Raw genomic sequence first — 27,724 nt, 5'->3', positions numbered from 1 at the left:
TGTGGCAGGATGTACACGATACAGGTGACAATAAAAGATTGTAGATGCGAACTAAAACCTAGCTATGAAAATAGTAAGGTCGATATGAAACATAAAACCATGGCAAATATAAATCTGCTGTAAGACAACATATTGCATTTAACAATTTCACATAAGTACCAAACGTGACCTATTCCCGAATATTAATCCGATGCCGAGAGTGAATTTGCATTGCTATACGACGTGTCTCGGTATTTATACATGCACCATTCGTGTTTTTGTTAGTACGTTTGGTTATTGTGTTATGTATTATCGTTTGTGGTTTGAATTCTTTATTTTCAGCATATTTCACATATGTCTTATTTTTCAGAATAGTCAAATTAATTTACATTTTCAATGGATAAAGTATTGTGTTAGTCCAAATAATTGTGAATTTTCTTATCTCGTTCCATATAATTAATTGTATGAATTTCAAGATTAGCTGTGATAATATATACGTCATGTTTTGTGGCGTTGATCCATTCATGTGGCGCACAGTTTGTGGTTTCCCTTGCTGTCGTTCATTCATGGGATATTTCCGTTGTTATTCTGTGGTTTACATGTTGTAATGTGCTATTATATTATTTATTTATATAAAAAAGAAGATGTGGTATGATTGCCAATGAGATAACTCTCCACAAAAGACCAAATGACACAGAAATTAACAACTATAGGTCACCGTACGGCCTTCAACAATGAGCAAAGCCCACACCGCACAGTCAGCTATAAAAGGCCCCGAAATGACAATGTAAAACAATTCAAACGAGAAAACTAACGGCCTAATTTTTATGCATTTTTCTGTGCTGAGTGTTCTCGTGTTTGTTTGTACTGTATTTCCGTCAAGTAGTGTTGTCATTTTAGCGGTATTTGTTAATATTGTCATATAACCGGGAGGTTTTTGGGTAGCCATATTACCAGGTTCTACCCACCATGTTTTCTTAAAATATCCTGTACAAATTCAGGAATATCGCAATTGTTATCAAATATTCCGTTTCTAAGTATGTTGACGTTCAGTGTTGCCGTTGTTCCGTGGTTTTCCTCTTATAGTTAATATGCTTCCCTCTGGTTTAGTATTGGTTTTTTTTAATCGATTTATGACTTTTGAACAACGATACACTACTGTTGCCTTTATTTACACACAGACACTGCCATAGTGTGCAATGGGAGATGACTCTAATTGACCATTATATCTTTAAAGTTTTATGGTAGATTTATGTCAATACTGATCACTCTGATAGTGTGGCTAGTGATCGAAATGCTTTGCATTTCTTTCTCAAGGACAACGAGTAATTGATAACTATTACAGATCTATTTTTGTTGCTAGTCGAGACAATATCTTGCAAATAGGTATAATGTATTCTAAATACCACTAGATCAACACTTTTCGATAGTTATGATAAAATAAATTTGCGCTGGCAAATAAACAACAAAACAATAATAATATATAATGTTTTTAAACTTTTTAAATAAAGATATGTGTCTTGCAACTTTTCACGACCTACTGATACTTTTCAACATTTTCAAAACGAAAACTAGTCACGATTGGAAAAAGATTGACTCATCAGATGTACATTTTTATAAAGAAAAAGCAAGCAAAATATATCAATTTAAGAGTGCTCGCAAATACTTAAAGATCATCCAAAGCTCATTCTTATTATGTTAACCAAGACAAAAGCAAGAATGCACGAACTGTAGTATTTACAATACCCCAATTTGTAATTTAAAGTATCGACAAAGAAGGAAAATGTGTTCAAAAGATTAAAACGTGCGCGCAAGATACAGGCTACTGACTAAATATAACGACAGAGTGTTCAGTAGTACGGGAGAAACGTGCAACGAAATGATTTGATAGACAAACTGAAGGACTAAAGGTCAGATGGATGGGAAAGGTGAATGTAATATACAATATAGATCAGTACACACCTAAACAGCATGAGAACTGTATTCTGTAAATAGCTGTACCAGTGAAGAAATCTGTTAACAGCATGTGCTATTATGATGAATACAAAAAAGAAAAATAAGAAAACGTAACAGTCAAGAGCGAGAGTGATTGTTCGGGAAACTACATCTTAATTTTAACAAACGGGTTGCGTATTTGTAAATGAATAGCAGCCAAGCGCCCCTTTAAGTTATACGGTTGCACTACGTCAGATACTACTAAACGTATGCTCGTACGTAGTTATTTACCACTAACGGTATATTTCCCCTAGCAACCAAGCGCCCCTTAACATGTTTTACGGACACACTACTTCATAGTTCTTCTGAAAATAAGCGTGTAATTGTTCACCACTTACTAGAAATTGGACTAACAGTCAAGCGGTCCTTTATAAGTTGTACGGTAATTAGTTTCTTCGACGACCACTGAATATGGCGGGCAGTTATTCATACATCAAAGTATACCACGATACACCATACTCATACTTTATCAAACAGTGTATTTATATATGCCCGATCTTGATAAACGGTGCAGCGTATTGATACACGTTTAACAGTCAAGTTCAAATTGGGTCATAGTACATGTTCACGATATCATTATCGAAGAGTGGCGAACGATACCAGAGATCATTCGAACTCATATTTCGAAAATAAACATACAATGCCTGGCTAAAAAAAAGAACAAACAGACAAACAATAGTATACAAAACAAAACACAACACAGAAAAATAATTTAATAATTTAATATCATTGATATATTAAGTTTCTATAAATTTAATTCTATGTAGAAAAAACGCGCATCTGTCGTGCAAATTATAAGCTCTGTATTTTTGATAAATATAGAATAACTCATCGAAGAATTCAAATAGAGAAAAGTATCCTACGAGTGACCGAACGACACATTAATTCACGAATGCGCGTTTCGCATGAGTTAATTATCAGTGTTGTTCGGTCACGAGCTGAATATTTTTCGATATTTTAATTCTTTGATTAGTTATTCTTTTTATCAAATTGGCAAATGGCTTTTTTATGAAATTAAAAGAATAAAATGTAAGGAACTATATTTTTTCTGCGCATTCACAATTTGTTTTGATCCGACGTTATCGACGTCTTGACAACGCCTATTGTTGTATGACGTTAGAGGAGTGATATAACCACGTTTATTTTACATGTGAAATTATAGGTTTTTATTTCATTGGGAAATCAATGTAATTCATTGTAACCAATGTAATAATTTTCTTTATCAGCTGTTTGGACTTTCACGTTCAATTTTAATATTTCATTTACAAATATATTTAAAGCAGCGTCACTGAAGATACTTTAACTGTCATAATGTTGATTGATGCAGTAAAATTGGTATTAAATTAATTCATATTGATATATAGAGTGTAATAAGAATTTGCTCAATAGATTATTGATTTATAAGACAACCTAATACAATTGAAGAAAGGAAAAACAAATTAAAGTTGTTTTCCATTCGTGTCTCCAATTCAGAATAAATTTCTGCATATGGGTACAGACACAAGTCGACTAGAGGGATAAAGAGAGGATACACATATGAAAGCTGCATGTGTAAACTAACAATCAATAGATAAGTGGTCGATCAAAAGTTCAGAATTTTGATAATATTTAGCCTTTTTGTATTTTGTAATGAGATTCGAGGCACTACACTTTACCTATATAATCAAATCAACAAATAAAAATAAAGACCAAACAAACAACTGAGGGAATCTCATGAACACCAACAGTGACGACGTATAGTTTGATTCGCCAGGCGTGCGTTTCCTCTACATTAGACTCGAGATTCGAGATTGCATGTTAGTTACGTAAGCGCGTCACTGTTTCTTGAGACCCTGTGGTTTTTGTCGTTGATGGAATATGTTCATTGTTGTTCTACGGTTTGCATGTTGTGTGGACTATTATATTATTTCTGTGTGCCTTTTTCTGTTATGAATGATCTTACGTGTGTTTGTGCTGTATTTCTGTCACGTAGTGTTTTAGCGATATTTTTTAACATTGCCATAAAGTGGAAGGTTTGGCACGCCATTAAACCAGATTCAACTCACCATTTATTCTTCGAATATCCTGTGCTAAGTCAGGAAGATTGCAGTTGTTATCAAATTGTTCGTTTCCATGTATGTTGGCGTTTGTTTATGTTGCACTCTGGTGTTCCTGTTGTTTCTTTGTTTTTCTCTTACAATTGATGTGTTTGCCGCGGTTTTGGTTTGTATACGGATTTGTTTTCTCTCAATCGATTTACGATATTTGAACATCGATAAACTACTGTTGCCTTTATATACCATGGATTAAACAAAACAAAGAAATTTTGGCATCTGTGTTCATCATTTATGCTTAACAAGAAAGAAAAGTTTGGTTATGTGTAAAATATTGAACATTTTAATATTGTTATAAAATTCCAATGTAATTTGATGAAAAACATTGAAGCAGCAAGTGATGTATACAATTTGGCATGTGCGCATGCGTGCGTACGTACGTGACATTGATTAGAAGAATTAGGCAATAGCTATATAATGAAATAAAGCTTGAATAGACGATTTCAAAATAGCCCATCATTTAAAGAAACATATATGCATTAAAATGGTCAATGTTTGGATCGAGGATGTTAATGTTCCTTAATACATTGAAAAACTCTACACAACAATCGTCTCCGTCCAACTGATGAAGTTTTGCTTCTCTTACTGTTTTTAAAAATGCCTTATACCGGTTGATATGACTACTCATTTTTTCCATTCCCAAAGGAAACAGTTTTAATGCCTCATCTTTTCGCATTTTAAAGTTTGTGAATCCTTTATAGAAATAAGATAAGAAGTGAACATTGTTAGGAGAATTCAATAAATATGGACCATGAATATAGATGTTGTACATTTCATCAAGTTTGTATATCAGATCTTCAATACATTTGTTTTCTTGAATTTTCAAACCGAGATTGAAAACGCAAGCACCATACTCCTGTGTCTGTATTTTATAATCTACTCCATGTTCTATATCTGTGCTGAACAGCATGTGACTTTTGAACTTATCTTCCAGAACAACCATCAAAGGTGGATTACTTAGTGGCTGACTGCTTTTGAATGTTTCAGTGTTTAGTACTTCCCAAAGGCCAATGATAGTTTTAATACTTCCGTAGGCTAATAGATATTTTTGCATGAATTCTTTAAAATAAGAAACAACATCCGTTTGTTTGCCTTTGCTGGACATACCGTCGATGATGTAACGAATTTTATACAGATTATCTCGATTCTGATATTCATCTAGAATTTTGTTCAAAAATCTATTGACAAATTCATAATTTTCTTCTTGAACTCTTATTCTGTATAAAAATTTGCCAATTTCTGTAATAATTTTATATTTCTTATTTCCGTCGATGATCGCACATAGTTTGTCTTGGAGTGATTTATCGTCTAACTTATAAAACTTGCAATGTTTTATATTCGAACTCTCTGGTCTAAAAAGTAGACAAAGGACACTTATGTCAGCATAATTCAAAGCAAAATCACGGATGATGTCAGAATTGATAGCTAAGTTCATCAGACAGGTGCCCCTTCTAGTTAGTCCATTAAGAAAATTCGTAATTTGATCTAGTGGTAGTGGTGACACTTTTGAAAGTCTTCCGAGAAAAGTTTTGACAAATGAATAATATCTCTTTTCAATAATGCATTTTCGAATGTATTCCCCTATCTGTTCTGAATAGCCACGTAAAAATCGACCTACATTTTCACTAAACTGTTGATCTTCATATTCGTCATATTCGTCATCTGAGTCACCTTCATCGCTGCCAGCATCTTCTGTCTGAAGATTGAGTGAGGTATTGATATCATCCGTATCGCCACCAAGATCTTCTGTCTGTAAATCTTGTAAGACATTTACATCATCGGTACTTTTATCACTGCCAATTTCTTCTGTCTGTTCATCGTGTGATCTATTGGCGTCATTAGTATTTTCAAATAGATCGCGTTCATCAAACTTTCTTTGTTCTTGATTATCGTCTTCATCATCTTCACCATCAATTGGCATAGGACGCCATGGATGGGATATACTTATTATTTTTTCTAATTTCAAGGAGTGAAAAGAAATATCCATCTCCAGAAAATGAAATAGCTTATCAAGGACTAGCTTAGGATTAACATGGATGACGGAAGAATTAGCATCAGGTGGTTTGATGCTTGGTCTGACATAATTTAAAAGGAATCCAAGATCGCATATGTCCATATCGAGTAATATGTCGGGACGTTCGTTACCAAATGAAACAAGAACAGCATCACAAACGGCCTGATGTTTTATCATGTAGGCATTTCCACGTGGAAGAAATGTACAATCCAGATGAAACTCACTAAACTGTGAGCTTTTGATAAGATATCCACCTTCAAGTTTACGTATAGCTTGTTGGACTAATGTTTTTCTTATCTTTGTTTCCTTGTCATCAAATATTGAAAATATCTTCTTGAACAATTCATCTTTTTCTATATGGCTTCCTAAAATATTGTTATCGAAGAAATTACATTTTAAAGCAGTATAAACCAATACACAGTACTGATATCGACATGATAATTTATCGAAGCTTTTTAAGAACAGACAGTTTATCTTATCAACTAAGGATTTATTCGTGTTACGGAAATATGCAACACCAAGAAATGTCAGTGATCTATCGCTGCAAAACATACGACAAGTTTCCGGAAATCCAAGAAATGTGTCACACATACAGCATGCATAAAATATGTCGGTACATATTTGAGTGTTATCGTTTGATAACTTTAGAACATCAGCAGTACATTCAGACGAACAGCATGGTATGGGATTGTAGTCAAACCATATATCTGTCTTTACTGGGCTTTTGCATGGAATTATTGAATTATATTGCATATGACTCAAAAGAATGAGAATACGTTCTTTATCTGAAAGTCTTGAATCATAATCCAAATTGAGAATATACTTTTTATGAAATATGTCGTGCTTTGCCAAGATGTTTTCCTCGCATTTCGGGTCATTTCTGATTGTAAATATCATTTTCAAATGCGAAGACTTCTTTAAACAATTTGACAAAATATCAAGTATATTTCTGTGGTAATCCTCGTAAAAGTCAACGTTTGTTCTGCCAAAAAGATCTTCAACAATGACAACTTGTTTTTCGGCTAGAGATATTAAATCTCTGTACTTGATAACATCTTTGTCCGAGAAGAAAAGCGGAATGTATCCTTCATCTCGGTAAATGGATGCTAAATTACGAGCTATTTGTGTCTTGCCAGATCCTCCTTTCGCTACGAGAATTAAGAGGTTTTGATCTTTCAATATAGTGCTCCCCTTCTCAAGTGCAGCTGTTTTAACAAATGTTTCATCTTCCAGATGACACTGGATAATCGCATTGCTGTGATCTATAAAACAATTTAAAAAAACAGGATTTACATTATATTCTTTCATTACAGCAAGTTTCTTTTCTGTGTTACACTTTCCAAATATTAAAACACAATTCATTGTCAAACTGATTTTAGAGAATAGTAACATTGAAAACGTACAGTAAAAAACAATTAAATATATGGTTATCACAATACAGATGTGCTCGAATATTTTTTTTATCTTCCATCACTCATTTTCAGGTTACAAAGTACCGGACTCAAAATTCAAAACGGAAAATCCCTCATCAAATGGCGAAATCAAAAGCTCAAACATATAAAACGAACGCAAAATCATATAGTCTGCTATAAACGGCCCCGACATGAAAAGTATGAAACAATTCACTAGAGAAAACAGTAAAAACCAAAATTTAATGAACATTGTTGCAACATTTTAGATAACCGTTTGTCTAAAAATGGAACATATTTTATATCATATAAATGGATTTAGTAAAACACAGTTTATACATCACACGGGTCCAATATATATGGAGCAGGATCAATCCAACTTAGTAAGCGCCATTTGATCGAGTATATATCGAGTTTCCGTTACAGACATTTTCCATTATTTGCTTCGAAGGAGTAGAAACCGGTGGGAGAAACTTTATATTAATTGATGGGATCACATTAAAGTATTGTCTGGGCTTCGTTTATTTAATCAATTACTTCATAGTGATGTTTTGTGTTATTTGTTGTTTTGTGTACATGTATCTGTGATTACTTAAATTCTTAAATAAGTAATCATGATGTACATGTAAGGAAAATGTTTTAATAAAGACAAATCGTAAATTATCTCACCTATAAGATTCTGTTTTCTTACATCTGAAAGACAACAAAAAATAATATAATTAAAATGTAAATCATTTGGATTTTCAAATGAAAGTTTAAATGCCATTTCATAATAATATGACTGTGGTCGTATTCAGTTTTAAACCATTGTATAGTCCATTGCACATTCTTACAAATGGCAGTTGTTATCTTATAGTTCGTTTCTGTGTGTGTTACATTGTCGTTTGGTTTTTTGTTGCACTTTAGTGTTTCTGGTGTTTCGTTGTTTTCCTCTTATAGTTGATGTGTTTCCCTCGGTTTTAGTTTGTAACCCGGATTTGATTTCTCTCAATCGATTTATGACTTTCAAACAGCGGTATACTACTTTTGCCTTTACCTACAAAATGACAAATTCAGTGTAATACATACAGTAATAGGTCAATGTTCACTGCATTTAAACATAAAACGTTAACATATCAATGCTTTTCCAGGCATAAATATATGTTTAGTGATTGCTTCATTCTTTGTAATTTTCAGGTGACTATAAATGTCAAGATTATTTTTTATTCTAAAATGACGTTCATCATACACTCTAATTACACAACCGTGGTAAAATATGAATATATTGTAAGTCAGCAGATCGGCAACGTTATGACCAAAATACCATGTCCTATGATTCTTATGAATAAGATTCCGGAGATCAATCGGCGTAAATAACGTCCAAAACCACAAAGATTCATAAGGTAATGGAATTTCATCAGCATACAATCTAGCTTTGTGAATTTTCATGAAATCATCTTACGATAATCTTAGTTTATTTTAAGATATTAGATATACCTAATTTTCCCAACTTTCCCGCCTCAAAGGTTATCGATTCTTTAATATCATCACCCAGATTGAGAATTTTATCATCTATATCTTGTCTTGCTTCTTCTACTTGTGTCAGAACATTTTTTGTTTGTTCTTCTGTTTTTGTTTGAATACTCTGTTCTGTTTTATGTATAAGTCCGATGAGTTCCTCATGCTTCACCTGTAGATTATCTTTCTCTGTTTCTATCGTCTTTATAATGTCTTTTGTGTGTTTGTTACCCTCATCATTTATCGTAACCTCCATACTTTGTATTCGTTCGTATAAAATATCATATCTTTTAGCAAAATTTAACTGCAATCCTTCGATTTGGTCTGCAATTGTTTTATTGTGAGACGAAATATTGGTGGTTATTTTATTGTCTGTTTCCAAGATGCACTGAACAATTTGATCATCGTTTTGTTTAGATTGCTCTCGTAAACTCTTTATTTCCTGCGGAGAAATTTGAATATTTACAACAGTTAGACAGGTGTCAAGTTGAAGTCACCATGTTTGTATACATTACAAATACTATGAAATTAAAACAATGACAAAAGGACGAAATAACTCGGAAGATTTTTATCTAATGCAAGAGAAATATATACAAACAAATGTATACATACACTAACAACCGATTGTGAATATTGATATCTGGCCATGACCCAAACCCAAACCTAACTGCTAACGAAAGTTAAATCATATGCATCTTGAAGAAATGATGTTGCTTTGTGCGCATTTTGATTTTTTTCTGCTACCATAAGTGATATGCTGCATTGAAAAAGTTCTCCCCTATCTAGAAAGTAAAATATCAAAAATTCCGAACTCCGAGGAAAATTCAAAACATTAAGTTCCTAATTAAATGGCAAAATCATCAAACAAATGGATAACAACTGTCATAATCCTGACTTGGTACACACATTTTCTTATGCAGAAATTGGCATAGTCTTTTCCCCAAATGACAGTCTAAATTTCCCGCCCTTAATCATCGGTCTTTCAAATCTTGCATGATAAATTTGTCACTGGACGTTAAGCGAACAATGCATTATCCATTTGATTGGATAGTATATTAATATGAATATGAATATAACTGTCCGTCGTCTATTCTTTTCTTCATGTTTTCATTGCATTTCTTTTTTATATATAACCCATCGAGAATAAATGAGAAGATGTTTATAATTCATTTGTACAAAATGTTAAGCTTACCGTTTTGATGTCTTCGTTCCGCTGAATATCAAATAACAAACAATTTTGATATTGTTGACATATTGTTTCATCCAATGGTCGTACGTCAGCATCTTTGAGTTTCTGTTTCATTTCATTTTCTTTATTGCACGATTTTGCAATTGTAAGAATAGCTGCTTCAATTTGATTTTTATATAGTGAATAATCAGTAATTGAACATCTGGCTTCTTGTGCATGTCCATACAGTTTATTTCGATATCCAATGAGGTCATTAACTGCAAGTCGAATGTTGTTATTCGGATGACAGATCGAGGCAAAATTAATCAGCAGACAACGAAGAAGTGTTAAATCTAGATACTTTGTTGTAAGAGTGGCATTTGCTGGACAACAACAGAATTGTGCCGCGCTTTTTATATTATGACAGGACAGTGTTTTTCCTTTTTAGTCTAGCAGTATATCTAATTGATCCGGATGCAAAACTCTACTCGCGGGAGTTGTAAGCGGTAATTTTCCATGTTTACATTGGCAACATGTATATTTGTTAAAACATAAATGGTATATTCCATGCTGGTTTAAGTTAATAAAATCCTCCAGAGTTTGTTTGTTAGAGCTTAGTTCATTATCCAGTAACAAAGTCAATGAATATTTTCCATGATCAACAATTATTGTTGAGATTCTGTAAAAGTTTTCCCGTTCTTTTTGTGTGCTTAACCTAAAATAAACATTGATATACATGTATAAAGAAAGACAATAATGATATAGATAATGCATAATTTTAGGGTTTTCTTGACCGACAGAGGTCAATCCTGACTCCCCGAGAAAACCTTATAATAAGCATTATCGGACTTATATATACCGTCAACAAACATTATTTTCTGCAAAGAATTGCAGTATTCCTATCCTATTTTACCGACTATAATAAGGATGGATATTCTTTCCAGATGCGTTCAGGTTTTTATAAGCCCTGTGGGTCTTTTATAAAACTCACTAATTTATCTAGATATAAATCATAGAAATCATTGTCCAGTGACAATAGAAATATAACAGTTACTGCAACAGTTACTGCACAAATCAAGACACACATAAACTGTTGCGGTGTATGAAAATACAAGTCACTTTGTAAGTAATTTTTGTATCAACTTTATTTATGAACGGAGAATGCTAATTAGGTTTTGTGTTCTTTTTTAGAACAGAATTGTATACAATTATCAGATTAATTTTTCAACAAGTTTTTGAACAAACTATATATTTAGGATAACTGTTTTCTCTCTTTTGTCTGGCAGTACAATTTTTTTTAAAACTCAGAATCAGAATTATATAGTATATCCCTTCCCCATTTTAAAGTACGCAGGTATTATTCTATAGAAAATGAGAATATTGGGTCAATTAAAAACTAGACAGAGTAAAAGATATATCAAGATGATTTTTAAAAATGCATGAAGAGAGCACGAAATCATGATACACGTACATGTAACATGAAAACCGAATATCCATATGTCAAAGTATGATTCTAAAACAGTGTAAATAAATAAGATTTTCAAATTCCAACACACGAACGAAGGAAAAGATTGTTTCTGCCTGAAACCTATCAAATATGGAAAATCAAAAAGTTACCTCAATTGGCAACATCACACGATAACTATCTACCGAATTAAATGTTTAAGTAAGTTTTAGTTTGCATTTTAAGCAGGAAATTAATGACCTAACACAGGTCATTATTGTATGCCTTGAAGCAGATTGCATTGAAACTTGGTATCGTCCGGGTTGATTCTTCAAAAGAATTACCTCTTGTTCTGATAGAAAATAACTCCATGTAGGTATATAAGATTTTCGAACGTTTTACTGAAGATCATTTTTATCCTGTTTACTGTGAGATACATATTGTATTCGAGTTTAACGAGTGTATAAAATTTGTACTGAATTATGTAATTCAAAAAACACATTAAAAGCTAACAAATAGTTATTTTTGGCATTTGTGTTGTAAAGAATAATGAGAGTAGTTTTTTCATATTGAAGACTTGATCCCTTTAATAGGCCACAGGTCTACCCTAAATTCCACATTTTAAGATAATCGGAAAGATAAACTCATTACACAGTGTCCTAGTTACTTGATACGATATATAACTAATAACATCAGTGTTCTGTGGTCATTTTGTTGGTTTTTATTGCAACTGCCATCAATCATGCATCTTTTGATTTGTACTTGTAGCGTATTTAGATTGTTCGTTTGTTTTTTAAATTTAATACACTGGCAACATCGTTTTTTTTTTAACTTCTTCATTACGTCTGAATTAACCAAGATTCATTGACGTATAAAATGAAGAAGTTATGGGAAGTGTGTTCAGATAGTTTTTAAAATAAAAACAACACGCTATAAATATCATGCGTCTGAAGCGCTCCTCTGTACCCACCCTCATCAAAAACGCTAAAAGCCGAACACATAAAAACCAAGAATGTATAAGAACCCAAACATTTGAAGAGCAACGTAACCAAAAAGGATCTTGTTTGAAATTGACAATAGATACAATATCAAATGAAAGATTGTTATGTTATGTTATGAAATGTTAAATAAGAATATTTCAATAAAAGTGTTATCTTTTATCATGTAGTAAGTACCAGTTTTAGTGAACCAGAACATGTGTCCCTCAAAAAGATTTTATTATAGCTACGTAATAAGATATATGACTACATCAGGGACTGAAAAAAAAACACCATATGAATGTAAATTGTAGGCTTAAGAATTTTGAGGATTAGATTTATATTTGAGCATCACATTTTTGCCTTATTTGCAACGTATTTATAGATTGTAAGATTTCGATGCTTGTTAGGCATCCAAGTGTTAAGTTTTACTATATATTCACAAAAACATGTACATACCTTATTTATCTAAACCATAAATTTCATTTGTAAATTAGCTGAATGATTTTTCAGGAAAACCTAATTCAGAAACCAAAAGTTCTAAAGGTTTCTTTAAAATAACTGGTATCTGTCACCTCAGCAGAATGTTAAGATTATTGGCAGTTAAACCAGAAAAAGACACAGTAGTACAGGGATCTATATTGCCAAACAAAAGTAGTGATGACAGAAAAATAGACGCAATTAAGTTTGAATTCCAAATCTATAACTACAAAATATCTCGGATTTCAAATGTTTAGCTTTGAGCGTTCCTGATGAAGGTAAATCCAGAAAAGCGCTTCGGACGCATGAAATTATTAAACGTGTTGTTTTCAATTTTTTTCTATAACTACAAAACATCTTTTGCAGTGTTACTGCATCTGGATATTTTGAGATAATGACACTTTTCCTTTTTAATCAAAACTAATTGATCTTGAAAAAAAATTAGATTATCAGATGTGATCCTCTCATATTTTCTGCACTGACCCCCCCCCCCCCCCCCCCCCTCAGATATGAAAGGCTTATATCTAATACATATACAGATGAGTAGTTAAATTAAGTGACATTTTTATTTTTTCACATTAAAGTTTTGTTTTGCGTAGATCTTTAAGAAGTTGCAAAAGATAAAATTAATGTTGAATAAAATATTGAAAATATACAAAACGAGTATGTGCGTGCTATCTGAATCACGTATTGTCGTTATTGTTTTTTTTTAATTGCTTTTTTTTTTTTTAATGAGTCACGGTTTTTTCAGATCAGGTAAAACGACACTGTCATTCAATTGTTCGAATAAACTTTAAACATTAATATATCACTGACAATTAAACTTTCAAATGATTAAATAATTTTGGGTTGATATCTAGAACGCAGTCACTACATCACGTATCTAGTAACCATTGGGATAGTGAATATAATAGATTATAAACAAAGGATTGCTTTGTTAAATATGCATTTTAATATAAAGATATGAATTTGTTTTTAAAGATTTAAGAAAAATTGTCCCAGTTTCATAGATTTATAACGCATATTTATGTAGATACGTTCATGAAGTTGTTTTCTGGTCACATTGAGTTGCGATATTTGCTTTATAAGCCTAGCGAAATGAACAGTTCACATCACTAAGCTGGTTTCAATCCTTAATGGTCTTTTGAACAAAACGTCTTAAACATCTCTCTTTGTATTGATATAATCTCAATTTGATTTTTGATGCTAGATCACATATACAATACGTGCACCATTCAATTATCTAATATTAACATTTTATTTTATGTAAATAAATATATATAGATATTCAAAGGAAAACAAACAGAAATCACACTTAGTTTCACAGTGAGAGCGAAAGTGAAAGTAGTGAACAGCCTTATTTCTATTACGTTCAAAACATCCTAAAGAACACTGGTTAATTCTTTGATGCAGAAGAGAAGAATGAAGCTAACAATGTGGTTTGTTTAAAATAGTTGTAGATTTATATATCAAATGTGTTATAAATGTATCTAACACTAACATTTTAGTTACTGTTTAATCACCACGTCGTCAAGTCCCTTTACGTTATCCTTTATATTAATGTGTGCAGTGTAAACAGGAACAGGTCGTCATAGAATAAATAGCTAATGATTAACTACCAATAAACTATTTATAGAACTTAAATATGAAAATCGATAAACGTTTATAAACTATAATATTACACAGGGTGTAGCATTCTACTTTTTTCATTGGATATTACGATCACATGTTTCAAAGATTATTTTATGTATCCAAAGCCTTGTTTCTATTTATAAGTAAATCGATGATATGTTTCTATTTATATGTTTATTGACAGTCAGTATTAAAATTACTCAACGTCAAGATGTCACACATAGCAACCATGGAGGAGGCGTTGCATCAGACGAAAAGAAAATTTGCAAGCTTACAAGAAAGACATATTAGGAATTTGATGTTATTTGCAAGAATGATAACGTATCAAGCTATGAAATCGTTCAAATAATATTGATATTTTCAATGGCATGTTAAAAATGTTACAAAATACAATTTAAAAATACACAGAAAGAGTATGAAGTCTATTTTCCTAATACCTATTAAGTTAAAACAAAACAAACAAATCACATTGTTAGCTTCATTCTGCTATTCAGAAATTAACTGAACGTGGTGGTGTAGCAAAGAAGTAACCAGTGTTCATTGTGACGTTTTGAACGTCATAGAAATAAGGCAGTTGACAAACTGTGAGACCAAAATTGTAATTAGTTGCTATGCCTTCCGTGAATTTCTCTATATATTTAATTACAAAAATTAAATGAGAATATTTGATTATGGAAATGACCACGTATTGTATATGTGACCTAGCGACACAATCAATTGAGATTATATCAATATAAACAGAAATGTTTACGACGTTTTGTTTCCGGATTGGAACCAGCTTAGTGATGTGATCTATTCATTACGCTAGGCATATAAAGCACGAATCGCAACTCAGTATGACTAGAAATCAACTATATGAACGTATCTACATATAATATGCGTTGTTCCAAATTATAAATGTATGCAAATGGGACAATTTACCTTAAATCTATGACAGACATCATATCTTTAATATAAAATGCATATTTCATACAGCCATCTTTTGTGTATAATCTATTATATTCTATCTCAATGGTTACTAGATACGTGATGTAATGAATGCGTACTAGATATTAACCCACACATTATATAATCATTTTTGAGTTCAATTTTTAGTTATATATTATTGTTAAAGTGTATTCGAACAATTGAATGGCAGTGTCGTTTTACTTGAACTGAATTAACTGTGACTCAATTCAAAACTGATGATTTATTAAAAACAAACTGCAACGACAATGCCTTGATCAGAGAGCGTGTCATTTCTACTTATCTTGTATGTTTTCGTCATTGCATTCGATATTTATTGTATCTTTTGTACCAAGTCAGTACTATAACAGTAGATATCACTTGTTGTGATGAACTTTTGATTTTTCAATTTGTTTAGGGACTTTCCGTTTAGAATTGTCCTCTGAGTTCAGTGTTTTTGTTTTTATATTTTTCCATGGGTTATATTTCCTATCATGATTTCCTTGATAAATTTCCTTAATAGAGATTGGCTGCTCACAAGGAATACACCAATATTACAAAGTGGTGAAGTTGAAATCATCTCTCCAAAAATTTTACTTACGCCATCACCTGTTCGTTGATCGTTTTAGAATAACTGTTTCACTGATGACAACGGATATGTCCCAGGAAACATGACGGGTGCTACGTGTAGAGCAGGTTCTGCTTAATTATTCAGCAGTACACATACGGTCATCCCCGTTTTCGGTTGGGGTTCGTGTTGCTCAGTCTTTATTTTTCTATGTTGTGTTTTGTATAATTTCGTTTGTCTTTGATCGTACTTAGTTGTTTGCCAAGGCATTGTCAGCTTGTGTTCAACCGACGGTATCTTTCACCTCTATTTGAATTATCTAAATGTTGTAAAGTCACAGAATATAACTTCAATACATACAAATATCAATACAATAATGATAAATAAACTCATCATAGATAAAATTTGATATTAACGCCAGACGCGCGTTTCGTATTCAGCAGACTCATCACTGACGCTCTAATTAAAAACGTTAAAAAGGCCAAATAACGTACGAAGCTGAAGTGCATAGAGGACCAAAAATTCCTAAAAGTTTTGCCAAATACAGCTAAGGTAATCTTTTCCAGAAGTAGAAAAGCCTTGGTATTTATAAAAATTCAAAGTTTTGTAAACAGTTAATTTATAATTAGGACCATATCAATTATAATTCATGTCAACACAGAAGTACTGACTACTGAGCTGGTGATACCCTCGGGGAATTAAATTTCTACCAGCAGTGGCATTGACCCAGTGGTTGTAAATAAACTCATCATATATACAAGGATTAAAATTTTATATTTACGCCAAACGCGCGTTTCGTCTTCAAAAGACTAATCAGTGACGCTCTAATTAAAGAAAGTTAAAAAGGCCAAATAAAGTACGAAGTTGAAGTGCATTGAGGACCAAAAATTCCTAACAGTTTTGCTAAATACAGCTAAGAATTTATGGTAATCTATTCCTGAGGCAGAAAAGCCTTAGTATTTCAAAAATTCAAAGCTTTGTAAACAGTTAATTTATAATTATGACCATATCAATGATAATTCATGTCAACACAGAAGTGCTGACTACTTGGCTAAAAAGTTGATAGCAATATTTTTATTTGATACGAAGTATCTTAATTGTTATTTGTAAGATACAAAATTGGCATGTTAATGATTGATAATTTGTGTTTTGTAAACTTGTGTAATTATTTATAAAATGCATATAAGTGCCTCCATTTTCCCTTAGTAATGCCATAATAACATTTTGTTTTAAACTATTTTCAGATTTGCTACAAAAAAAAAAAGAAATACAATTTATTTCATAAACCTTTTCAAAACATAACTGTTTTACTTTTTTCTGAATTTACCTTCATAATGAACCCAATCATTTTAAACACATGGGTATATTTATAAATAGAAACGTTAGGAACGTTATGAATAAAAGCCACTTGAAATATATCAATTTCATCTAAGGTCAGCTTTGACTAAAGAAGTTATAATAAAACAGTCTAGAACTATGTCGGATTGTTATTGACCTTCAACTATTTTAATTGAAGCCATTTTAGCAACTATCCAACTGTCTAATGTGTATGTGAAAAAACTAAACGTTTTGAAAATAGAATGAAATATAATTCTTTAAACTTGAAACAACAGTCAACGAATCTTTGATTTTCAATAACGAACTTGTTTTAAAATGCTTGATCACCATCGTCATCGTCATCATCCTCGCTAATACGGTCACTGCTCTTAGGATTGAGTATGTTCATGTTCCTAAGTATACACAAAAGCTCAATATTAACTACGTCTTCCTCCGACTGATTGGCATGGCTTATTGCTTCTCTTACCTTCTTTAAAAATATTTTATATCGCTTCAAATGACAATGCAGTTTTTTCATTCCAAAAGGACACATTTTAGTTGCATCTTCTTTTCGCGAATCAAATTTAGTAAATCCATTATAGAAATAAACTAAGAAATGGAAACTGTTTGGTGATTCAAAATGATAAGTCAATCTACCTCCAAGAAACACTTCGTAAATTTCAATCAGTTTTAATATCAGCTCTTCGATTAACTTGTTGTCTTGAATTTTTATACCTAGATCGAATATACATGCTCCATATTCTTGTGTTTGTAGATTGTATTTTACTCCATGTTCAACATCTGCGCCTAGCAGTATATGATGTTTGAATTTATTTTCTAGAACTGCCATTAATTGTATATAACTTACTGTCTGATTGTTGTGTGTTTCAGTGTTTAGTACTTCCCAAAGACCAATGATAGCTTTAATACTTCCATAGGTAATTAAGTGTTTTTGCGTGAATTCTATAAAATGGGGAACAACGTCAGTTCGGCTGCCTTTGCTAGACATACCATCGATAATATATCGGACTTTATAAATATTTTCTCTTTTGTTATATTTATCTATAATGCAGTTCAAAAATCTTTGGACAAATTCATGGTTTTCATCTTGAATTCCAATTCTATACAAAAAGTTTCCAATTTCCGTTATAACTTTATAACTTTGATTTTCGTCCATGATCGCAATAAGTTTGTCCTGAAGTACGCTATCATCTAGTTCATAAAAATTATAATGCTTGGTAGTCGAACTCTTTGGTCTAAAAATTAGACAAAGGACATTTACATCACCATATTTTAAAGCAGAATCACGAATGATGTCGGAATTGACTGTTAAGTTCATCAAACAGGTGCCCCTTCTTGTAAGTCCAGTAAGAAACTCATTCATTTGCTCTGGTGATGGTACACGTGTAGAGAGTCTTTCAAGAAATAGTTTAACAAATGAGATGTATCTTTTTTCTATAATGCATTTCCTAATATATTCCCCTATCAGTTCTGGATAACCACGGAACCACGGTTCTCCGTCATCATTGTCATCATTTGTGTCATTTGTATCGCTGGCAGGATTGGAATCTTCAGACTCTGAATCAAATAAACTATTTTCGTCATCAGTACTTTCATAGTCTTTGCTTTCTTCAAATATTGATTGTTCCTGAAAACTGTCTCCATCATTTGCACAGTCAGGTGGCGGCGGATTCCATGGATTAAAAATTCCTGTAATCTGAAATACTGAGGAAAAATTGATTTTGAATGATATATCTTCATCTAGAAAGAAGATCAGCTTATCAATAAGAAGTTTTGGATCAACATGTAGGACGGATGAATTGAAATCAGGTTGTTTCAAGCCTGGTCTTATATATTGTAAAATAAATCCAAGATCGCAGATATCCAGTTTCATCAATGTTTCGGGACATTCGTTACCAAATGAGACAAGAACAGCATCGTGGACAGCTTGATGTTTAAACATATAAGCGTTTCCTCTTGGATATGTAAGCCAATTTTGGTAAAACTCACCAAACTTAGAGCTTTTTATTAGGTAATCTCCTTCAAGGGTAAGAATAGCTTGTTGGACTAATGTTTTTCGTATCTTTGTTTTCTTGTCATCAAATATGGAAAATATCTTCTTGAACAATTCATCATTTTCTATATGGCTTCCTAAAATGTTGTTATCGAAAAAATTGCATTTCAAAGCAGTATATACCAATACACAGTATTGATACCGACAGGATAATTTGTCAAAGCCGTCTGAGAACAGATTTGTGACCTTATTTTTCAGCGATTGATTCGTGTTACGGAAATATGCCACACCAAGAACCGTCAGAAATTTATCATGACAAAACATCCGACAAGTTGCTGGAAATCCTAAATATGTGTCACACATACAGCATTCGTAAACTGTGTTAGTACATATTTGAGTGTTGTTGTCTGGCAACATAATGACATCAGCAGTACATTCAGATGAACAGCTAGGATAGGGGTCATCGTCAAGACATATATCTATCTTTACTGGACTTTTACAAGGAATTATTGAATTATGTCTCATATGACTCAAAATAATGGTCATTCGTTCTTTGTCTGATAGTCTGTTATCATAATCTAAATTAACAATACATTTTTTATCAAATATATCGTGCTTTGCTAAAATGTTTTCACTGCATTTTGGGTCGTTTCGTATTGTAAATACCATTTTCAAAAGTGTAGATGCCTTTAAACAATTTGACAAAATATCCAGAATATTTCTGTGGCTATCCTCATAAAAGTCAACATTTGTCCTACCAAAAAGATCCTCAACAATTACAATGCTTTTTTCGGCCATCGAAATTAGATCTCTGTACTTAATTACATCTTTGTCAGAAAAGAAAAGCGGAATGTATCCTTCATCTTTGTAAACAGATGCTAAATGCAGCGCTATTTGTGTTTTACCAGAACCTCCTTTTCCTAGCATAATCAGGAGGCTTTGTTCATTTAGAATAGTTTTCCCCTTCTCGAGTGCAGCTGTTTTAACAAATGTTTCATCATATAGGTGACCTTGAATAATCGCATTGCTGTGATCTATATCAATGAAAAAACAAATAATTATATAACAGTTTATCATTACATCCAGTTTGTCAGAACAAATTCTACTCGAATTTTAGAAATCTATTTTTTATTCACAATTGAATGTTTATAGTGTTATTATTATATTGATTCATTCCTGTTCCTCTTTAAATACCTCTTTGGCATGCACTGAAGGCTACTCAAGTTTTCCAGTCTGTTTACAAAAGATAGTCCAAATAAATTTGTGTATGTTTATAGACAAATGTTCTTGTTCCTCCTCCAGAAACTAAGATAGGAATTGTTGAGACTAAAATATGCTAGATTTTCCCCGCTACACAATCATATGACTGTCCCAAATCATGATTCTCGTTATTGGTTATTATGATTTTTTTTATGAAATGTAATGTTAATTAGACATAAAAAGATGTGATATGAGTGAAAATGAGACAACTCTCCATCCAAGTCACATTTTGTAAAAGTAAACCATTATAGGTCAAAGTACGGTCATCAACACGGAGCCTTGAACACATTTGACAATATTGGTTAAATTCATTTACAACTATTTCACACTAGGGGCGATTTAGAATTTAATATATTGTAGACTCTATTCTACTTTTGAACACCGTATTGACCTTTCAATGTTTGTCGGATAGCTAACTCATTATACTGCAGCCCTGACCTCTGTTATCAATACTCCTGTCAGATGGTATGTTGAGTAAGATTTAGTTGCCTTATTTGTACCAGGACCATTTCCATATTCAACATATTTGCATTACAGAATGATCATAATTCCCAATTTTAAACAGACAAACCTTTATCATAAAAACAGCGTTGTCAATATAATTGAATTGTATTCGACTGTCATGCAAGTGAGAGTTTTAGCTAGCTATAAAACCAGATTTAATCCACCATTTTCTACATGAGAAAATGCCTGTACCAAGTCAAGAATATGACAGTTGTTATCCATTCGTTTGATGTGTTTCAACTTTTGAAATTGCTATTATATTACGGATTTTCCGTTTCGAATTTTCCTCGGCGTTCGGTATTTTTGTTATTTTACTTTTTATGTTTCTGATCTTAAAGGTCAATCTTTACATTTCTATAATCTGCAAGGTTAATTTGAGAAGACTCTTTGTTTACTAAACAAGTGAAAAATATAATATTCAAGTACACGCAATACACCATAAAATTGAAAATCGTAATTTATCTCACCCATCAGATTTTGTTTTTTAACATCTGGAAGACAAATGAAGATAATTTGATTAAGTGTTAATCATTTAAATGTTCAACCATACGTTTTAATTTTACTTCTTTTCTCATAATAATAGTAATTCGATAAATCTGATTTTATATAGATTATATAGAAAATATTTAAAGACTATCAAACAGAAATAAAGTAATATATTCAATGTCTAATATGTCATGTTATTCAGGGTTTATAATGTGACATTCGCGAATTAGGGTTAATATTCTCTAACCCTGAACCCTTAGCGCATTTGTTGAAACATTCACCCTGCAGTATATAAATTGTGTCTGTTTGTTTGATTCACACATTGTTGTCAATATAATGGAGTTTTATGCGACTGTCATACAAGTGAGAGGTTTAGCTAGCTATAAAATCAGATTTTATTCACCATTTTCTACATACGAAAATTCCTGTAGCAAGTCAGGAATATGCATTTATTTCCACTGTTTGTATGTAATTGATTTCATATGTACTTAACCATCAACATACGATTTTGTTTAGCAAATTTATGTGACATTGTTTTTTCTGAAACTAAAGATATTCTAAAAATATAAGAATTACCTAATTTTCCTGTTTTGATCGCCTGATTGATTACCATTTCTTTAACATCATCACTAAGGTTGTGAATTTGATCATTTATGTCTTGTCTTGCCTGTTCTACTTGTGTCAGAATACCTTCCATTTGTTCTTCTGTTTTTGATCGAAAATTGTGCTCTGTTTGATTTAAATTTCCAATGAATTCAGCATGCTTCATCTGTAGATCCTCTGTCTCTGATTTTATTGTTTTTATAATTTCTTTGCTATTTATGTTGACTTCGTCAATAACTTTAACCTGAAGACTTTGTATTCGTTGATATAAAATTTCATCCCTTTGAGTAAAGTTTTCAGTGATTCCCTCGATTTTTTTCGTCAATGTTTCATGGTGAGACGTGATATTGGTGGTGATTTTCTTTTCGGTTTCTAAGATCCGCTGAAAGATTTGATCTTTGTTTTGTGTAGATTGTTCTCTAAGCATATTTATTTCCTATATAAGAAATTGAGGACATACAATAAGAAGACGGTATCGAACTAATCACTACCCAAGTTTAAAGAGTTATGTTTGTAGAATACAAAACAAAGTCATGAGTACAGGAAAGAAAGAGTCTAACAATTACTTAAGATGATAAGCTAATGCAAAATGAAAGCCAAGATATTCACAATTTAATACAGAAGATTTTCATGTAATAGAAATGTAAACATATACCACGCTTTAACCCGTTGTTAGTATCAATATTAACTATTGTTGCAAACTGTCTTTTGACCTTCAGACTTATTCTGTTTGTGTGCCGTATTAATTATATCGTATAGCGTATACCCAATGTCTACTTGTTTTCATAGTATCCTAGATATATACGTTAAGGATATTGGGTACTTAACCTCGACATTCCTGTTTATGTTTCATTTTCGCTCTACAAGAACCAATTTTCCCCTTTTGGAACATTTTGATTAAAGAAGCATCACAACCGAGACGTCTTCATTTTTCTAGCGGTAATACCAATGCTTTGGTTTTGTTGAACATAAGAGTATACAAAAAGACGATAATGTTCGCTCGGAAAGGGGACGTTTAATATGCTTCGTGAAAAGAGGATATACTACCATTTTTGCATGATTTAAGCCCTTAAAACATCCCATTCAGTGTCCGTACTTGATCAGTTATAAGGTTCTAACATAAGTAATGGTAGTATAAATGTGCCATCAGTTATCCTAATTGATCATTTATGAACCTGTACTTTTTAATTTGTTGCTAACCCGTTCTCGTTCATCATGGGCATGACATATATGTGACTACACGTTAGGCAAACAGCAACCAGTTATATTTGAAAAGTGATGAATATTAATAAAAATGAATATGAATATTACTGTCGTCTCCATTTATTTTTCTGTTTTGTGTATTTTGGTATTTTGAAATCGGAATATAGAAATAGTATAACTATCGACAATGCGTTTGTCTATAACTTGAGCTTACCGTTTTAATTTCTTCGTTTTGCTGAATATCAGACAACAAACAATTTTGATATTGTTGACATATTGTTTCATCCAATGGTCGAACTTCAGCATCCACGAGTTTCTGTTTCATTTCATTTTCTTTTTTGCATGATTTTGCAATTGTGAGAATGACTGTTTCAATTTGACTTTTGTATAGTTTATAGTCAGAATCAGAACATCTGGCTTCTTGCGCATGTCCATATAATTTGTTCCGATATCCAGTGAGGCCATCAACTGCAAGTCGAATGTTGCTATTCAGAGGACAGATCGATGCAAAATTAATCAGCAGACAACGAAGAAGTGTTAAATCCAGATGCTTTGTTGTAAGTGTGGCTTTTGCCGGACAACAACAGAATTGTGCCGCGCTTTTAATATTATGACAAGATAGTGTTTGTCCAGTTTTGTCTAACAATATGTTTAATTGATCCGGATGAAGAACTCTACTTGCGGGAGCTGTAAGTGGTAATTTTTTGTTGACACACTGGCAACATGTATATCTGTTAAAGCATAAATGATATATTTCATGCTGGTTCAAGTTTATAAAATCCTCCAGTGTTTGATTGCTAGAATTAAGTTCATTATGAAGCAACAAAGTCAACGCTTCCTTTCCGTGATCAACAATAATTGTTGAGATTCTATAGAAGTTTTCTCTCTCCTTCTGCATGTTCTGCGTGCTTAACCTATAACAATTTTAATACTAATTTTACATATAACGGTAGTTATACTTTCTTACAGTTATACAGACCAACTTTGACCATGTTGACATTCGAAATGTGTATTAAGGTGTTTTTCTTTCGAAAGCATGCATTTGAAATATTGCATTGAACTTACACAGCTTAATATATACATCTATACCGCATTACAAGCGTTAATTTTTTGTCGTGGCATGCACAACGTCTATACGATTGACATGTAAATGCTACATTGAAATCCTTTGGTATAGTACTTTCGTTTTGAGATAATTCATTCAAATTGTTTAAACATATTTTATTTGCAAAAAAAAATCACAAAAAGGATTAGACACAAGTTAGTCCAACTTAGATCGTCTTCTCCTAAGATACAATATTAGACAATAGAATTTCATAGCATGCAAATATCAAATTTATTATTACACAATATATAATCAAACATCTGTAACTTAAAAGAGGGGGAAATAGGAAGAAGGAAAAACAAAATATATGCATGTGTGTGTGTGTGTGTGTGTGTGTGTGGATCACATACAGCTCATGCACATGATTAAACAAGGAACCATTTGGTCTTTTTTATATAATCAAAAACATTTCTAAATATTTCTTCATTTTGCTCATTTGTCAGATTTATACTTCCAGATGTTAAAATCTCTAGATCCAACATAAGGTCATCTGGTAACCAACTAAGACTATTCCTAAGAATGTGACATAAATCTGTATATAAAGGACATTTAAAGAAGAAATGATTAGAATCTTCGCGGAGATTTCCACAGCGATAAGATGGATCTGATACAATATTTATTTGAAAGAGATCATAATTAAGGAATGTAGATGAACATCTAAATTGCGTTAAAATAATATTAAGGTTTCTTGGACCAAATGCAAAGTAACGTGGCATCGTTTTATTATCTACTGTAGAACTCTTTTTTAATTTATTTTTAAATTTTGATAAAGTTTCTGTTTTTCGCACGAATATGTCCAATCTATTCCATTGCTTAATAGTTGATGGGATAAATGAGTCACTACTTATCGAAAGTCTACAAAAAGGTAACATAATATCTTCAACATTTCTTAAAGGATATGTAGTTGTACTTTCTATCGATGGCGGAATCAATTCACAAAGATAATTAGGGGCTTTTCCTTTATACACGTTATAAAACATTTGCAGTTTTCTTCTTCGGCGACGGTCTTGAAGAGATTCCCATCCAATTTCTTTATAAATATTATTTTTATTTAAATTGTCGCAGCTTGATATAAACATGTACTTAAATGCAACATGACGAGCTCTATCCCTTGCATAGACAATGTTAATGCGATTGATTTTCAAATACTACAATGAAATGCTTCGGTAAAATACACATACAGTTATTTTACTGATAACGAATTATATTTCTTATTTGTTGACACTTTAATTTAGACATTCTTTAGATTTTTTTAGATGGTTTTATAGAATCTGATTTTGCAGTAAAATTTTACTCTAAAGACAATTTATACTTTTTAGGTATTAAATGTGTATTTTATTCTTTTTTGTATTGTTTGCCATGTTTCTGTTTTTATTATATGCAAATATTATTACATGCATGGTTTGCACAACATTGTTTTTCGATGGGATGGATGTCATTGTTGTTCGGGACTTTTAATATGCAAATCATTTCGTCTACTCATGTCATTTGTATATATTTTCTTATCTATTAATCAATATTAACACTGCATGGTAATATTTAGCAAAAACCAATTAATCAATGAATAGTAAAAGATTGTATGTTATAAACATATTTACAAAACTCGTGACAACTTCAAATTTGGCACATGGTAAATAAACATGTCTACTGATAAATACCATTTGTTTATCTTTTTCATGTATCGTTACTGTTTCGCTGTTCACAAAAGTTTATACCTCTTTATATTATATAGTGACTCGTAATTTTGACCCACACTTTGCCTTTTTCTGCACATTTTTCACACGGTTCGTCTTATTTTATGACGATATCTTTCTAAACTCTACGAATTGGCGAAGCGAGACAAGGGTAAAGGTGTCCAGTGACAGTGAGGTTATCAATATGGTTGGTCAATGTTTTATATGCTTGTTTATTTACTTTACCACATCTGATATTCATATTGATTATTTGACCAAACCCTTCAGCCATGGTCCATTGACTTTGAACCTTTAGATTTCACCACTGATTGTCCAATATATTTTATTTTTATCTCTAGTTATGTTTTAATTTTTCGGAAATAATATCAATGTTAGTACCAATAAAAATAATATTTAAAGATTTTACTACTGTGTTAAATTGATAACCTGTAAGAATAAGTCTATTCAAAGGATTAATTTATTTACATGGATCGCATCATCACATAATGAGCTTTCTCATGTGAATATCAAATAAACCAGGAAGACAAATACGGTAAGAGCCCCTTAACAGTATTTAACATTGACATCTTATTTGTTAGCAATTTCTGTAAGTGTATACAAAAGTTATATTGAATGAAAAGAGTTCCTTAACATACATATCTGACACTACTTACATGTTTTGTAATATTGAATATTTCCGTCGTCAAGTCCTTTTTCGTTATCAGTGTGCAATGTAGAAAGGAAACATGCAATGCCGAAGGTGCATGATAAATGCTAAAGTATTTAAAGAACCAAATTACTAAAATCGATAAACGGTAATACAGTCACTACATTTTAAAACAATAGCCAATCCCTCTATGATACACTTATTCTTTTTCCTGTTTCCTCTTCCTGTAGTTTGTATTAAACCGACATGTTCGATGTTAGTTTAATAATACATATTTTCCAACGTGAGTTTGCTATGAAATAAACAAATTTTTTTTGCATTTTTTCTCATGCTTTTGGTGTATTAGCTCATGTATTTATTAAAGTTGCTTATCAGTAATTTAAATCCTATTTCTAATGACTTTATTTTCATACATGTCATTGATGAATAGATTTAATCAAAAGTCAGTTACCAGTGTTCAAATCTCATCAAAACATAAATTTACAGGTAGAAACACATCAAGGTTACGAAAAATACCCTGAGGGAATGGCTTGAACTCAAAAGGAGAGAGACCAGATGATTTGACAGGGTAATAGTCGCGTCGTATTCATTCGGCACACGCCATTCGAATTCAAACTCCGTCAAAATTAGAATATTACAGTCATAAATTTAACACAATAAGATAATACATGTCAGTGGTGATTACGTTTAT

General features: G+C 31.9%; 2 protein-coding genes across 2 annotated transcripts; both read right to left on the bottom strand.

Annotated features, from left to right (window-relative positions):
* Positions 1-2,682: 2,682 nt before the first annotated feature.
* LOC127704684 (uncharacterized) lies at positions 2,683-14,695 on the bottom strand. Its single transcript, XM_052208820.1, has 5 exons — positions 14,558-14,695; positions 10,180-10,870; positions 8,967-9,429; positions 8,160-8,183; positions 2,683-7,343 (listed from the first exon to the last, which is right to left on the bottom strand). Exons 2-5 carry the CDS (start codon positions 10,288-10,290, stop codon positions 4,528-4,530), a joined length of 3,414 nt encoding a protein of 1,137 aa, XP_052064780.1. The 5' UTR covers positions 10,291-10,870; positions 14,558-14,695; the 3' UTR covers positions 2,683-4,527.
* Positions 14,696-17,463: 2,768 nt separating this feature from the next.
* Positions 17,464-27,201, bottom strand: LOC127705129 (uncharacterized). The gene is made up of 5 exons (XM_052209380.1): positions 27,041-27,201; positions 23,803-24,502; positions 22,359-22,821; positions 21,764-21,787; positions 17,464-20,566 (listed from the first exon to the last, which is right to left on the bottom strand). Coding segments are annotated over exons 1-5 (3,906 nt in total). The 5' UTR covers positions 27,043-27,201; the 3' UTR covers positions 17,464-17,849.
* Between the last annotated feature and the right edge of the window lie 523 nt (positions 27,202-27,724).

This window comes from Mytilus californianus, unplaced genomic scaffold (genome assembly GCF_021869535.1).
Source record: "Mytilus californianus isolate M0D057914Y unplaced genomic scaffold, xbMytCali1.0.p SCAF_6, whole genome shotgun sequence".
Classification (NCBI taxonomy): domain Eukaryota; kingdom Metazoa; phylum Mollusca; class Bivalvia; order Mytilida; family Mytilidae; genus Mytilus; species Mytilus californianus.
Note: the sequence above shows the minus strand (reverse complement) of the source record. Positions and strands in the feature narration are given on the sequence as shown.

Bases quoted from the DNA above. Each gene is read 5' to 3' on its own strand.
- LOC127704684 (XM_052208820.1), bottom strand. From the start codon at position 10,290: ATGAAACAGAAACTCAAAGATGCTGACGTACGACCATTGGATGAAACA. The intron at 9,430-10,179 runs GTAAGCTTAACA...ATTTCTCCGCAG, and splicing joins GGAACGAAGACATCAAAACG to GAAATAAAGAGTTTACGAGA. The intron at 8,184-8,966 runs GTATATCTAATA...GTTGTCTTTCAG, and splicing joins GGGAAAGTTGGGAAAATTAG to ATGTAAGAAAACAGAATCTT.
- LOC127705129 (XM_052209380.1), bottom strand. The intron at 21,788-22,358 runs GTAATTCTTATA...TTTGTCTTCCAG, and splicing joins GATCAAAACAGGAAAATTAG to ATGTTAAAAAACAAAATCTG. The intron at 20,567-21,763 runs GTGAGATAAATT...TCATTGATATAG, and splicing joins TAAAAAACAAAATCTGATGG to ATCACAGCAATGCGATTATT.